The sequence below is a fragment of the Rhopalosiphum maidis genome, chromosome 1, assembly GCF_003676215.2.
Source record: "Rhopalosiphum maidis isolate BTI-1 chromosome 1, ASM367621v3, whole genome shotgun sequence".
In the NCBI taxonomy this organism is placed as follows: domain Eukaryota; kingdom Metazoa; phylum Arthropoda; class Insecta; order Hemiptera; family Aphididae; genus Rhopalosiphum; species Rhopalosiphum maidis.
The window spans coordinates 31,980,898-31,994,393 of record NC_040877.1 but is presented as its reverse complement, the minus strand read 5'-3'; the positions used below and the strand labels follow the sequence as shown (position 1 = coordinate 31,994,393).

The 13,496-nt window shown below is 35.6% G+C and overlaps 1 protein-coding gene across 1 annotated transcript in view; it reads left to right on the top strand.

Moving 5' to 3' along the window:
- The window catches only part of LOC113549384 (hormone receptor 4-like), a 32,030-nt gene extending 22,981 nt beyond the window's left edge, over positions 1–9,049 (top strand). The window contains exon 2 of the mRNA XM_026950663.1: positions 6,045–9,049. Within this exon, the coding sequence (XP_026806464.1) occupies positions 6,051–7,880 (1,830 nt within the window). The 5' untranslated portion in view covers positions 6,045–6,050 and the 3' untranslated portion in view covers positions 7,881–9,049. The remainder of the gene's footprint in view (positions 1–6,044) is intronic.
- The last annotated feature ends 4,447 nt before the right edge of the window (positions 9,050–13,496 follow it).

Genomic DNA, 13,496 nt, shown 5'->3' with positions numbered 1-13,496 from the left:
GCTTTGCGGATTACTCCGCAAAGGTGGAAAAAAAAAGCTCAGTATCGTTTCGATCGCAAAATATGTATTTATAGTCACGCCGTCGCCGCAGTAGTTATAAGTATGCCGAACTTTCACAACATACGCATATTTCTAATTTTTATTCATATTGCAAAAAATGCATATTGTTTTCTCTTTACCTAAACGATTTGAACAACTATAAACACACATTTTAAGTAAGTGTAATATTTATTGAGTACCGCGATAATATAATTCAAACTGTACTCGACAATATTGTACTGTTAATAGTTCGAGTGAACTAGGCGTTTCGTGTACCTACTCAAAAATATTAATAATAATAGTATATACTTTAGATGCAGAAAATCTGATATCTACTCGTAACGCTGTGTCTTATCTTGATTAGATCATAGTCAAGACGAGTAGACACGCCGAAATTATAGGTAATGAAAATTAGGAATGCCCTTGTACAAGCTTATAGATCAAATGTATTCCTACAAATGAGAATAAACTTAAAGTATTTCATAAGTAAAATTAAATGGCTAAAATACAACTGAAAATATTATAATTTTAAATATTATTTTTTTTATAATGACTGGAAAAATATAATGAAATAACCAAGATGAAATAAATTATATAACTAAATAAAAAAAACTTAGTGTAGGTATAAAGATATATTATTCATTGAACACGTCTATATATTTTATGTATTATTAACCCTACGTGGTTGAATATTATATGTGACCCAATGGCAATTCTCCAAAGACAATCGAATAAAATACATGTAAATATTTTTCAAATTGAATAAATAACTTCTCAATTTATATTAAATAATTAATTCGTTATGACAAATATAATTAAAGTGACGTGTTCCAATCGAAAAAAATTCCTAAAAAATAAATTCTGTTTATAAAAATAAAAATAAAAATAAAACATTAAGTGCTTATAGATTATATTCTTAATAATATAATACGATATATTTCATAAATGTTTATGAGCGAAACCATAAAACTATATATACATTATGAATATTAAACACATAAAACTCAGATTTTCGTTTACAGTCGTATGCAAAAAGCTATATATAAAAGCCGGAGGCGGGTAATATATAACACTATATACACGCGATTACGCAAATTTCACAATTCTGATGAATCCCTGCCGACAGGTTAGCTGATGTGTGGGCTCGGATGATTATTTATCTTTTTTTATTTTTAACACTTTCTATTGCTTTCATACAACTCACACTTCACGTTTTGTATACTTTTCAAATCTTCAGCTGCCTAATAAAACCTATTGTTAATATTGTTTACACGAATAATCGTTAAACGTGTAAGTTCCTCAAAACGTTCGTTATTTCGTATACGTGTTTATTTCTCCTTTAGTGCGAAATATATTATTATTTTACTATTATTGCCGTCTTAAAAAAATCGCAGGAAATACCAGAAATATTAAAAACGTATAATATTCACGTACTCTGTACCCATATATGTGTACATCCACCGTACAGAAATTGTGTCATCGTTTCCAGACGACTATGTCGTCACGACATAAATAAATTATTGTTTTCAAATCTTTGGCAAAACATCGAACATAACACGCGATAGTTGCAGTGCGTTGTAATTAATACGGGTTCTACACAATCGATCTGTCATTTCGACCCGATTCTAATGATAATATTACGGTCGCCTATAAAGAAACTGTACTGGTTTACGGTGTATAATTATTATTCGGATGGCGTAACATGGTGGGCGATGAACAATTACGACTAATTACGCGTGTTTGTACATGGCGACGAAATTACAACACATACAAGCCATTTATAGAGCGTTCGCGAGCATATTGCTCGGAAAAAAAAAATTAAAAATTAAATAAGAGCAATTTAAGAACCTTCGGACTGTATGTGTGTGACGATTTCGTGAGCACTGTGTTCACGGGTCATTTATTACTTAAAATAATAAAAGTGAAAAATAAAAATAAAACGAGAACACAGCCGTTACGTATTGTATAACGTCACTCTGAAGACATATATTTCGTTGATGACACGACGAAAGCGGATGGATCACGACGCAAGAAGTATATACGCGGGAAGAAGATATAGCCGTGTCGCAATCTCGTCGACTTGATACAGTTTATAATAGGCGGTCGATACATAACAACCGACGCGACGACGAAAGCGGTTTCGTGAAAAACCAACAATATTATTATGCTCGAGAATCGTTTAGCATGGTAAATGTTATTATGTATAGATGTATTGTAGCCGGTTAAATTCGATCGCCACGGAACTTATGTTCAGCCGATGTTTTCGAATTTGTTTACATTCACCATAATTCTTTGTATTACTTTAAACCTATGTATGTATATATATATATATATATATCTGTGTGTGTTCGCCGGGTACGGGAATAACATTATAATGATATGCGTGTTATAATATCAATAATCTCACTATACTATATTATCGATGTATTTGAAAACCTTATTTTATTATTCACTGTGTACACTTGAAATTGTTGCGAACTCTGTGCAGTGTGCGCATTATGTATACATATATATATATATATATATATATATATATATGATATATATGCACGTTTAGTTTTATACAAATTGTACTCCGCGGCGAACGATCGGTTTATGATGCAGTTAAAATGTTATCGGTCGATAAATTACAATTTTCCACTGACAGTTTTTTTTATTAATCCAATATATATATATAGAAGTATACACCATATATACACGTCTTTGAAACGAGGAATGTTCTTAATCTGGTTTGACTGATTTCGATCGTTCTTAATATTCCGGAGAGGCCTGCTATAGAATGGAAGATTGCGATTCCATGCCAACATTTATCGTTAAATAAACAGTGATAACCGATTAAAATGTGATCACGAGCGTTATCTTTAAAAGTAGCGTACGACCTCCATCGGTGTTCCGAAATGAACCGTCAGGAAGCGTTTTATTGACAAATGATGATGAGTTCTGAACAATCAGTATGTGATTCCTTCTGTATCGTTTGTTTGGTGATATATCTTTTGATCTCCACCATCAGTGCGTTTTCGTACACCAGCTGACTACGGTCCGATTCTTCAAAGCGCAAATGGTGAAATCGTTTTAAAATGTATATAATATAATAATAAAATTATCTCGATAGACGGTCTAAGTCAGTTAATATGGTTTACTTCATATGTACAATTTAGTAGTTAAATATTTCTACACTCGTCGTACTTTTAGACACACACTAGACCACGAACACCGCAAAACACTGCTTATCGAGGCCTCAAAAGCGTATATTGTTTGTCGATAGAAACCTGCGGCTGATGCATTTTTGTCTGCATACTGCAGTGGGCACACTGTACATTCGTAGGACTTTCTCCGGTTTTTCGCACGCAAATAGTTGATTCCCCTTCGCATTCCTAAGTGTTATCGAAAACAAAGTGTTTAGACCTACATCATAATGTCTTTTATCCGCCTTCGAGTCGTTTTCGAAATATCAGAGCTCCTCATCGTTGTTGTACTAATAGTTTCCTTAGAAAATGAAATGAGAATAAAAGCATATATTAATAAAATACCTATAAAGCGAGTATTGCAATATACAGTTGTAAAATGCCACGTTTTCTTCAACATCGTTTCGGATGACGTCAGATTTTTATAAATTCGGTAGGTACAACGGGTGTATAAATACTGATCGGAGACTTGAACGAACGTATTAAACGTGAAACAATTAAATATATATAAAATTACAATCGTGGACACCGTCAGTCGAATTAGCGTGTGAGCGTGTGTAATATAATATGCTTCTCTATAGCGAAAAAATCGATGGCTTACATTTGGTCACACCTACAGATAAACGGACATAGAAAGAGAAAGAGCGACATAGTGAGACAGACAGAAAATGATGGTAGGTAGATTCATGCATTATTATTTTATTTTATTTTATTTTTTTTTTTTGTAACGGCGTTACATAACGTTCCAGTTTTCCAGTTTAAACTGTAATTAAATTGTCTGGTCAACAAGTATTTCGAAACACGTTTTTTTTTTTTTTTTTTTATCTATTGAACAAACAGAAAAGAATCGTCCGACTAATACAAATAAAAATGTCAACCGGAAAGGAAGATGTACGCGAATACCGAAATGGATTACCACCGCGATGTTTACTCGTGTTTGTGACCTATCATCGAGATGCTGTTATTGCCGTGTTTGGAGGCTTAATGGGTTTACTATACGTCCGAGTCAATACCGTTGCTTTGATTCAGGTCCGACTAACTGTCTGCCGGATAATATGATCTATTTTCAAACGTGACTATTTCCGATAAGTACATAATATGTACTCGTCCGATGATTTGCAGTACAAATCGTTCAGACGTCTTTATATGTGTCAATATACAAATATATTAAAACCTATAAATAGGCAGTTATTAAATTTATCGCGAACAATTACCTTTATATAATATCATGAAAATTCAATATACAAAACTATGAATTCGTTTAAATTTGAATGTAACAGAATATCTATATTACATAATTAAGTATTATTTCTATTATTAAAGCAATTACTACAGATATACATAAGCGATTATATGAAAATCAGACGAAAATTAAACTATAAACATTCATTTAATTTCTGTTTTGTTAATTAAAAAATATGAGTAGTTATTTGTCATGTTTTTTACTTGTATCATTTTTGTTTCAATTTATATGACTGCATGGAATTGTTTTAAAATTACTCAAGATATAAGTATTAAATTAAATATATATATATATATTATTTTAGACACCGATAAACTTGCTAACATTTTAATTAAAAATGGAAACTAAAATATTTTATGCATTAAAATTAAAACTGAATTCAAATATTCATATAATTATATGTCAATCATAAGATTACTTATACATTTATCGTTAATTTAATTTAAAAAAAACATTCAATACTTTTAATTGGTTTATACATTAGTAGAAGTTGGTTTTTTCTCTACATTTTAGGCATTTAGATCATAATACTTCGTACTCATTGCTCGTACACTTTAAACTCATGTACCTATTTATAAATTATACGTACAATTCATCTATAATGATTTAAAGTGCAACATAGGGAATTTGAAAAATGTATAAATCGGTAGAAACCACTGTCAGTATACATTTCTTACAAATTACTCTGTGCTGTTCTGGGTCACTGGAAAACAGTGCCAGTTTCCAGTTTCCATACCCTTCGCAGATACAAGGAGAACCCCTCCCGACAAAACCAACGGTTATCTGTGGGTCGTTGTACGTTTCACGGTTCTATTCGCTGGCGGGGCACTTTCTTACCGATCAATCACCACCCGAAGGTTATTTACATATATTCTCCGCCCAATGACACATTCTCTTTTATTATAGCTGACTATAGAATACACCTAAACCGCTTAAAATTAATTGTACCGTAAGTAAATCTTCATCAAATTAACATTAGGTACTCAGGTGTCGACTACAAAAGGAACTTATTGTCAATGTGAACAAATAATAATTAAACCACATTATTTCTCATATTGTAAGTGTTAGAATTTTGAAATTTTAATATAGTACTTAAATTCTTAAAGAAAATATGTATGTATTACATTTGTTGAGAAATATTAACTTCAGAGCTAAATATAAGAAGGGTAGTCAATAAACCTGTTATGATAAAAAAAATAGAAAAATATTAAAAAATTATATTATACATCATAATACAATGGGATTCTTTACTCGAATAGAACTCTTTTTTTTATGCATTAACGTAAATATATTTCTAACATAATGTACAGTCTAAAAATTATATAACAATTTTTTTAAATCACGGTTTTTTAATATTTTAATTGTTAATTATAATGTTAATTGTATAAAAGGGGACTTATATCGAGAGGCTAAAAAAAAAAAGTTTCTACAGTATTATTATGATTACGTTTTCGACGTATATCGTATATGATTGATTAAAAATTAAAAACTACATAGTATCCGATACTATGTATAACTGGTATATAATATCATAATATTATATGGTATGTACTGATGACGGGGTTCTGTGGTTTCAGGTGACGATGAGCGCGACGACAACGACAACGACGGCTGACTGCGAGCTGCTGGGTCGGGGGCCCGTTCAAGGGTCCGCCGACTCGGACAGCCTGGCCACGCTGGTCAGGCAGCTGTGCAAGAAGCAGCAACAGCGCGGCCGGTTACCGGGACGCCGTTGCACGGTGTCATGCAGCCGGGACGTCGGGCTGGAGATCGTGCCGTACCAGAGGAAGCGGCCGGACGACGAGGGTTTCGAGTCGGACGAGGACTTGGCGTCGCTCGGATCGTACGACGATCCCGCCAAGAGGAAAACGGGAACGCTGGCGGCCGTGTCGGCGGCGGCGGGTGCGGCCTCGGACAGCGCCAACAGCAGCGGCGTTTCGGAGGACAGCGACGACGCTGACGCCGCTTCGCTGAGAGGCGGACAGGCGCCGGTCGTGGTCGCCGCGGAGACGGCCGACGGATCGGGTCGTGAGGCGTACGGGCTGAACGACGTGGCGTTCTGTCACACGGACGCGGCCGCACTGCCCGGCATCGCAGTGTGGGTGATCAAGACCAGGAGGACGCCGTCCGCGGGCCTGGAGGCTATCGTGGTCCGGAGCCGGGACAACAGGCTGCAGGACGTGTGTCGGGCGTACCAGGAGCACAGCAGGCGCATGAAGCTGGAGCCGAAGCCTTGGGCGGGCCACGGGAACAGCGGCGGTGGACCGTTGTCGTCGCAAAGGCGCAAAATCGGCGTCGGCGTCGGTGGTGCAAGCAACAACATAGCGCTGACGGCGATGCCCGAAGTAAACCGGTTCAACCTGGTGCAGCGGACCGACACCGACGGGGTGACGCACATCGAAGTCACGGCGGGACCTGTGGTGGCCACGGCCAATTCCGCCTCCAGGGACTCGTCTCAGTCGAGCATCATAAGCATAAGCACGCCCGAATCGCCGAGGCCGGCCGCTAAAGACCGGTCTTACGGGGACGAGGACGACCGAGACCGAGACGACGGCGACGGTGGCATTGAGCCGCCCCCGCAGAGACCGGAAAGGAGGAAATACAAAGTGAAATCGGACGGTGGTGACGGAACTAACGAAGACTACAGGCGGCAACAAAAGGTGGTCAGGGGCCAGTTCATCAGGGTCAATGTCAACCATTGCGCCGTGTTGCCGCCGGCCAGTCCGGAACCGGAAAGGAAGTCTGGCCAGGAGTCGCCGGCAAAATCTACCACCGGCGCGTCGCCAACGGCCGTCGTCTCGGACCGGCTGTGGTCGACGGCAGATTACGACAGGCTGGACGGCCGGTACGAACAACACAGACGGTCTAGCAACAGCCGGACCCGGAGCAGGAGTACGGGACCGGGTCGCCGGCAACAGCATCCGCTGCAGCTGGCCGCGGTCCAGCCATCGCATCCTCCGCCGGTGGCGTTCAGTCGATACCCGAACGTCGAGCAGCAGCAGCAACAGCCGTCGTCGTTCGGCAACCGGTTTTTCGGCAAACTCCGCGAGATAACTTCCGGCAATCAGTCACCGCCGCTCCAGGACTTGCAGCCCGTGGCTTTCCGGCGACGCAATAGCGTCGGCGAATCTGTCACCGCCAACTTCTATCAATACTTTAGCCATCAACACCATCACCAACACCATCAACACGGCCAATATCAGCAACAGCAGCAACAGCACCAGCTCTACCAGCAGCAGCTCCAGCTCCAGCAGCAGCAGCAGCAGCAGCAGAGGCAACAAGTCAAAAACGGCGGACATCTCAAGTCGGTGATCAAAAAGAACAACAACAAGAGCCAACTGTATCAACATACCTACGACGAACCCAAAAAGGTCACGTTCAGCGCCTACGCCACTGTTCAAGTTGTCGATTGACTGTAGGCATCCCCCCCCCCCATACATTCGTTGTACCATATACAAAGTTTACTTGTGTTATTTAACGTCAGTCGTCGTCGTGTTACCAATAGATTTAACCGGTCACGCTGACCGCCTGTCGGGCAATAGGGCGTAGTATATTATATAAATTACCGAAAAATTGCTCAAATTCACTTACATTGTGTTTCTGTTTTGCACTTAAAAGATCGCAATACGATATGATCGACATTGGCTGTGGAGCGATTCGATTTATGAAATTGGCAAACGATAAACGTCCTATGTTTAACGTTCTAACGATTTCAAACTACCTATTCGTCGTCTAGTCGACAGTTTATTTCGCCTCGTTTTCATTTTAATAACGAACAAAATCGCAGCACTGCAACATACATATTTCGTTCCAAATCTCGTTTTTTACCCCGTCAAAAATCAATCATCAAATCAAAATCTAATAAATCGTTATGGTCGCGCGTCACATTGGCCATTGTATTAAGAGGTCAAGTTCGTGTCTTCGTCGTCGAAGGCATCTGTAAACTGGGCCCCCGACACGACACTGTATTCATCGTTAAATTACTCTATTTCCTTTTTACGTGGGAATTCTTTGATTGTTTCATCGTTTTATCTTCGGCCGGAAGATAGTAAACGGACGGAAACGACATTAAAATACGACGCATGTTTATTTTAATACAGTGGACGGTAAACCCATATAATGTGTATATTGTATAGTGTATAAAATACCTACACTATTGAATATTACGTCATTGTTGTTCTAGTTTCGAGAATGTGATCGATCAATTATTATTATTATTCTATTATATATTTTTATCAACAAGCCATTCACGAATATTACGCCCTCTTACCCGTTACGCGTTCGCGTTATACTCTAGTAAAGCTATTCGCTATTCAGATTGTTGCTCATTAAACGAAATATTAATATATTTTATAAATATATATTACCTATTTGATATGTCATCGCTGGCGCGCATATTATTGAATTGTACATTAAGTTAACTTATACACGCAACATTTTAATTGTAGACAATAAGAGTATAACTTAATTTTCTTATTATATCTATCAGTTACGTATTTTTTTTTTCTGTATAACATAGATAAGACGACACCGCTGCAACCGTAGATAGGCATTTGCATGTGTGTTTTTTTTTTTTTTTGGGACCGATATTGTTTGTATTTTTATTTATAAAATGTAATGTGCATGTATAGTTATGCCGTGTAAATACAAAATAATACGTACATAAACATTATACCAGTCATTACAACATATTTATGTACATTTTTATTTTTTTTATTACATTTTTGGTGTGGGTACGACCAACAACCCAACACCAAGTACCTATTATTATCTTCCTTTTCGAGTTTCTTTTCCTTATAAGAAGTCATGTGAACCACGTATGGTGATAAACAATGTCGATCTGTCAACAACCGGATTATTACATCAACCGACTTGTATCTATGTGCTATACACTGGTTCACATACGATATATTCGTAAACCAAGATTGTAAAAAACAAATGCAGATTTCGTAACCAGATAGTCTGAAAATTTATTATAAGTAATGCATATTGCGTACTACTTGATAAATTCATCCAGGAAGACTTCCTAAGTAAAAACGACGATACATTTCTACTTTCTGTTCCTGCAATATAGTATATCACGTCGTGTTACGTTTGGTTTTTAAATTTAGGGTAAATAATATAATATCAGCAATAACATTTTTGTTGATCGTTTTATAATTATTCTAGTTAATCAAATAACAATAACATAACACTTTAACAAGAATCTAAATTGCCTTATATTATGTAGCACGCAAGTGAAAAAGCAATTAATAATATGAAATATGATTTATAAAAAACATGACAATTTAATAGATAAAAAAAAAAAAAAACAATAATAATAATAAATTAATGAACAAAAATAATAATGAAATATTACATTTTTAATTTTATAACACACGCGTTAATCCGGTTTGGTTTTTATAGTGTTTATAATTTAGTGGTTTATGACGAAATGTAACATAGTTTCTAAATTAATAAGTAGTATGAGTTCAATTGGTACGATATAATCAACGGTTCAATAATTATTTACTAGATGATATTAAAAAAATCCGTCATCGTATAAACCTACTTATGATTTGTCCTTTTAAATCATGTACTTTAAGTTGCAGATTATTTATTCTTCGAATAGATTAATAGTTTAAGTCTATGCCTATCCAAAATAATACCTATATGAAAAAAAATAAATAGAGAACAGTGTTTTTGACAAAACTACATTGCAATTTGCAGTCACTACATAATACATTACATAGACGTGTTGATTCCGCCTGTTATAGTAATATTAATTATTATATTATTATACGAGTACACACCAACCGAAAGTTATACGTATATATAATATATATAAATTATATAATATAATATGTCCATCATTAATCATTCTAAATGTGTTCATTGCGGTGCTACTTCCTTTTAAGTTCTTTCCGGCGGTTAAAACATCGTAGGTATACGGCGAGCACAATGTATGGTATTTATATATATATATACACAAGTAGTATTATAGTACCGCGACGCTTGTCACACATAAGAATTTTCGAATGCGGAGGACGGAAAATATTTTAATTAAAAACCAAAACGATAATGCTCGTTGAAAGTATATGGTATATGATACGCGAGCAAAATACTTCGAACATATCTAAACGAGAAACTACAACTGCGCCGCCGTGTCTACTACTCGTATGTACCGTCGTCCGGCGAACGCTCATATACTAGTTATTATTACTTATTAATTATTAGGCGCGATATCGCGGTTTTTCGGGTGCGGATTAGCGTCGCACACAGTATATTATATTCGGGTGACGATTCGTCACGGTCGTATCCACCGGGCGCCCGAATATCAGCGAGCCGCGAGTGCAATACGTCGAACATAAAACAATGAAAGTCGTAATTTCACCGCGGGAGAAAGGTGTGTACGGAAACCCGCGGAGAGTTTGGTAACGATCCGGTCATCTTCAAAACGCTGATAAGCAATCGTAAAACAAAGAACGCGCGAATAATATAGTGCAAACAGATCGAGCAGAGGGAAAATTATTACGGCCGGCGAACGAGTCTTCCTGCGCAACTACGATGATAATAAAAATTCACTTTTTATAGGTTTTATATAATATAATATTATATTATGTGTGTATGTAATATCGTGATGAATTCGTACGCGTTAGCTATATGTGTTACAGGGTGATCGCCAAGCACGTCGAATCCCGTTTATTTTTCTTTAAAAGTGGATTTATTTAAATTCTGACGTCTGAGAAATTTTTGAATTATTGAGATTTTACGATAATATGATCTTTGAGTATGTTTAAAAATACTGAAAATCAGATTTTAAACGACTGAATTATTGAAAAAATAAAGAGTAGATAGGTGAGTATATCCGGTGAGCTATTCTTGTACATTATAATATAAAATGATCCTTCGATCCATTTACCTATATACGAACGAATTGTTTATCGATTTTACGATGAACGATAACTACCAATCAAAGTGCCTATATGACTGCAGGTAGAGACGTAAAAAAAGTATTTTATACAGTTTTGAAACGATATTGTGACCAATACGTGAGAGCTACTGCAATGAAGACGTAAAAAAAAAAATCTTCGAGACCTCCGGTTCAAATAATAATAAAATCTCAAGGTAAGTAACAAGTCCTTACATAGGGTGAAAAAAATGAAATAATTGATAAATGGATTTTTTTTTTTTTTAAGTCCTTCTTTCATTTCAATTATACTCGGTGGATTATTTTCTTCAGTGATATTTCTGTTGTAGTATAATTTCCTGGTTTACAATAATAATCTGCTGCAGCGTATACCGAAAGTACTTGTATTTTACGCTGCAGTACGTCTGGTAGTATCCATCTATCGTCGCCAACTATATATTAATAAGGCTGCCCACAACCCTCGTTTTGCTAGACAATTTCGTAAACAAGAATTAATTTACAACGTTGCGTACGGTCGGAATTCGCTTCGTGCATTGCACTGTCGAAAGTACATAATATTACATTATATCGTTATAAAGTACCTATGTATTATGATGATGTATAGGTTATGATGTGAGATATAGTGAGAATAAATTAGAATGTAGATCGTTTGAAGGATGTTAATATTTGGAGAGAGTATATAAATATCAGTGTAAGAGGATTCGTTCGCGAAGTTTTTTTCAATTCTTGAAAGTATAAAATACTTTTTATTCTTTTACTCACACGCGAATTACTCGTGTAGTCCAAACCAAACGTTTATATACATACAACTCGAACTGTCAATCAAACGTTTGAAACACGCACAATACGCGAGTTTTTAATTCAAAGATAATATTTTCATAATCAAATCGACTGACAGGAATAATCCTGCCCTGAATGAATCAATATCGTCGATATTTTTGATAGACAAATTTGTTTTAGTTCTGTTGTTATTCCATTTAACGATGATTTTATAGGTACGTTATGTGTACTACCTACATAACTATATTATAATATTTGTATACGTCAACACGTGCACCCGATTGAATTCGTATTGAATATTATAAAAGAAAAGTAAAATCATTTTTATGGTGAATACGTATCGTAATGCTACATATTATATTATATTCTAATATCGTATAAAGTTTATAGTTTATATATATAAATAAACAATGCGTATTTCTCGAATAGCACTTTTCTATCCGGTTAAATCCCAAATGACGTGTGAAGACCGTAACTGTTCGAGAAAATGTACAGCTCTTTATACCAATGTTAATAAACGAGTTGTGACTAGTGGCACAGTAGACATTTTTTTATTTTAAGAATAACGCATTATGCATAACATGTTATATACCTACTCATATTTACCAATTTCGTAAAAATTCATAATTTTATAATCAATTTATTAACGTTTTATATTTTCTCTAAATAATTTCTATAGAAGTAAAAGTTTATTGTATATTAAAATATGTAAGATGTTTAGATATTCGTATAACATTTGAAACATGTAAAAAATAAAAATATAAGCTTTGTTAATTTGGATATAAAAGTTGTTTAATGGTTAACGTATTTTTAATTAAGTTCTTAATTTTTAATTTCTCGAATTATAATCGAATGTAAACATTCTTACGAATGCAAAAATAAAAATAAAAATTATTGGAATTGTCAAGTAAGGATAAAAATAACCAAAACTCCACGAGGAAAATGTGATTTTCTCGGCAAACGGGTAGACTATGAATTACAAAAATCTAGTCAGACATTCGCAGAAATTAAGCGTAAATTATCTGCGTAGAAAGACTTACAAAATTCAGTTTTGGGGAGGTGGGCGTAGCGTAAGTCTGTTTTTGGTCATTAATTGTTAGCAAGAATGGGCGTTTCCGACGACATATTTTACGTAATAATAATTGATCATCGGATTATTATAACTAATTTATGATAGATATGATACTAGTCTGTGGTGGTGTATACTTTATACAAAGTGTGAAACACTGAAAATAATGATACACGTCGACAGCCCTATATATTTTGATACTTTGATGAATTCGGTTATAGGCTTTTGATGTATACCACTATAAACGACCATTATAACATTATGTTCATG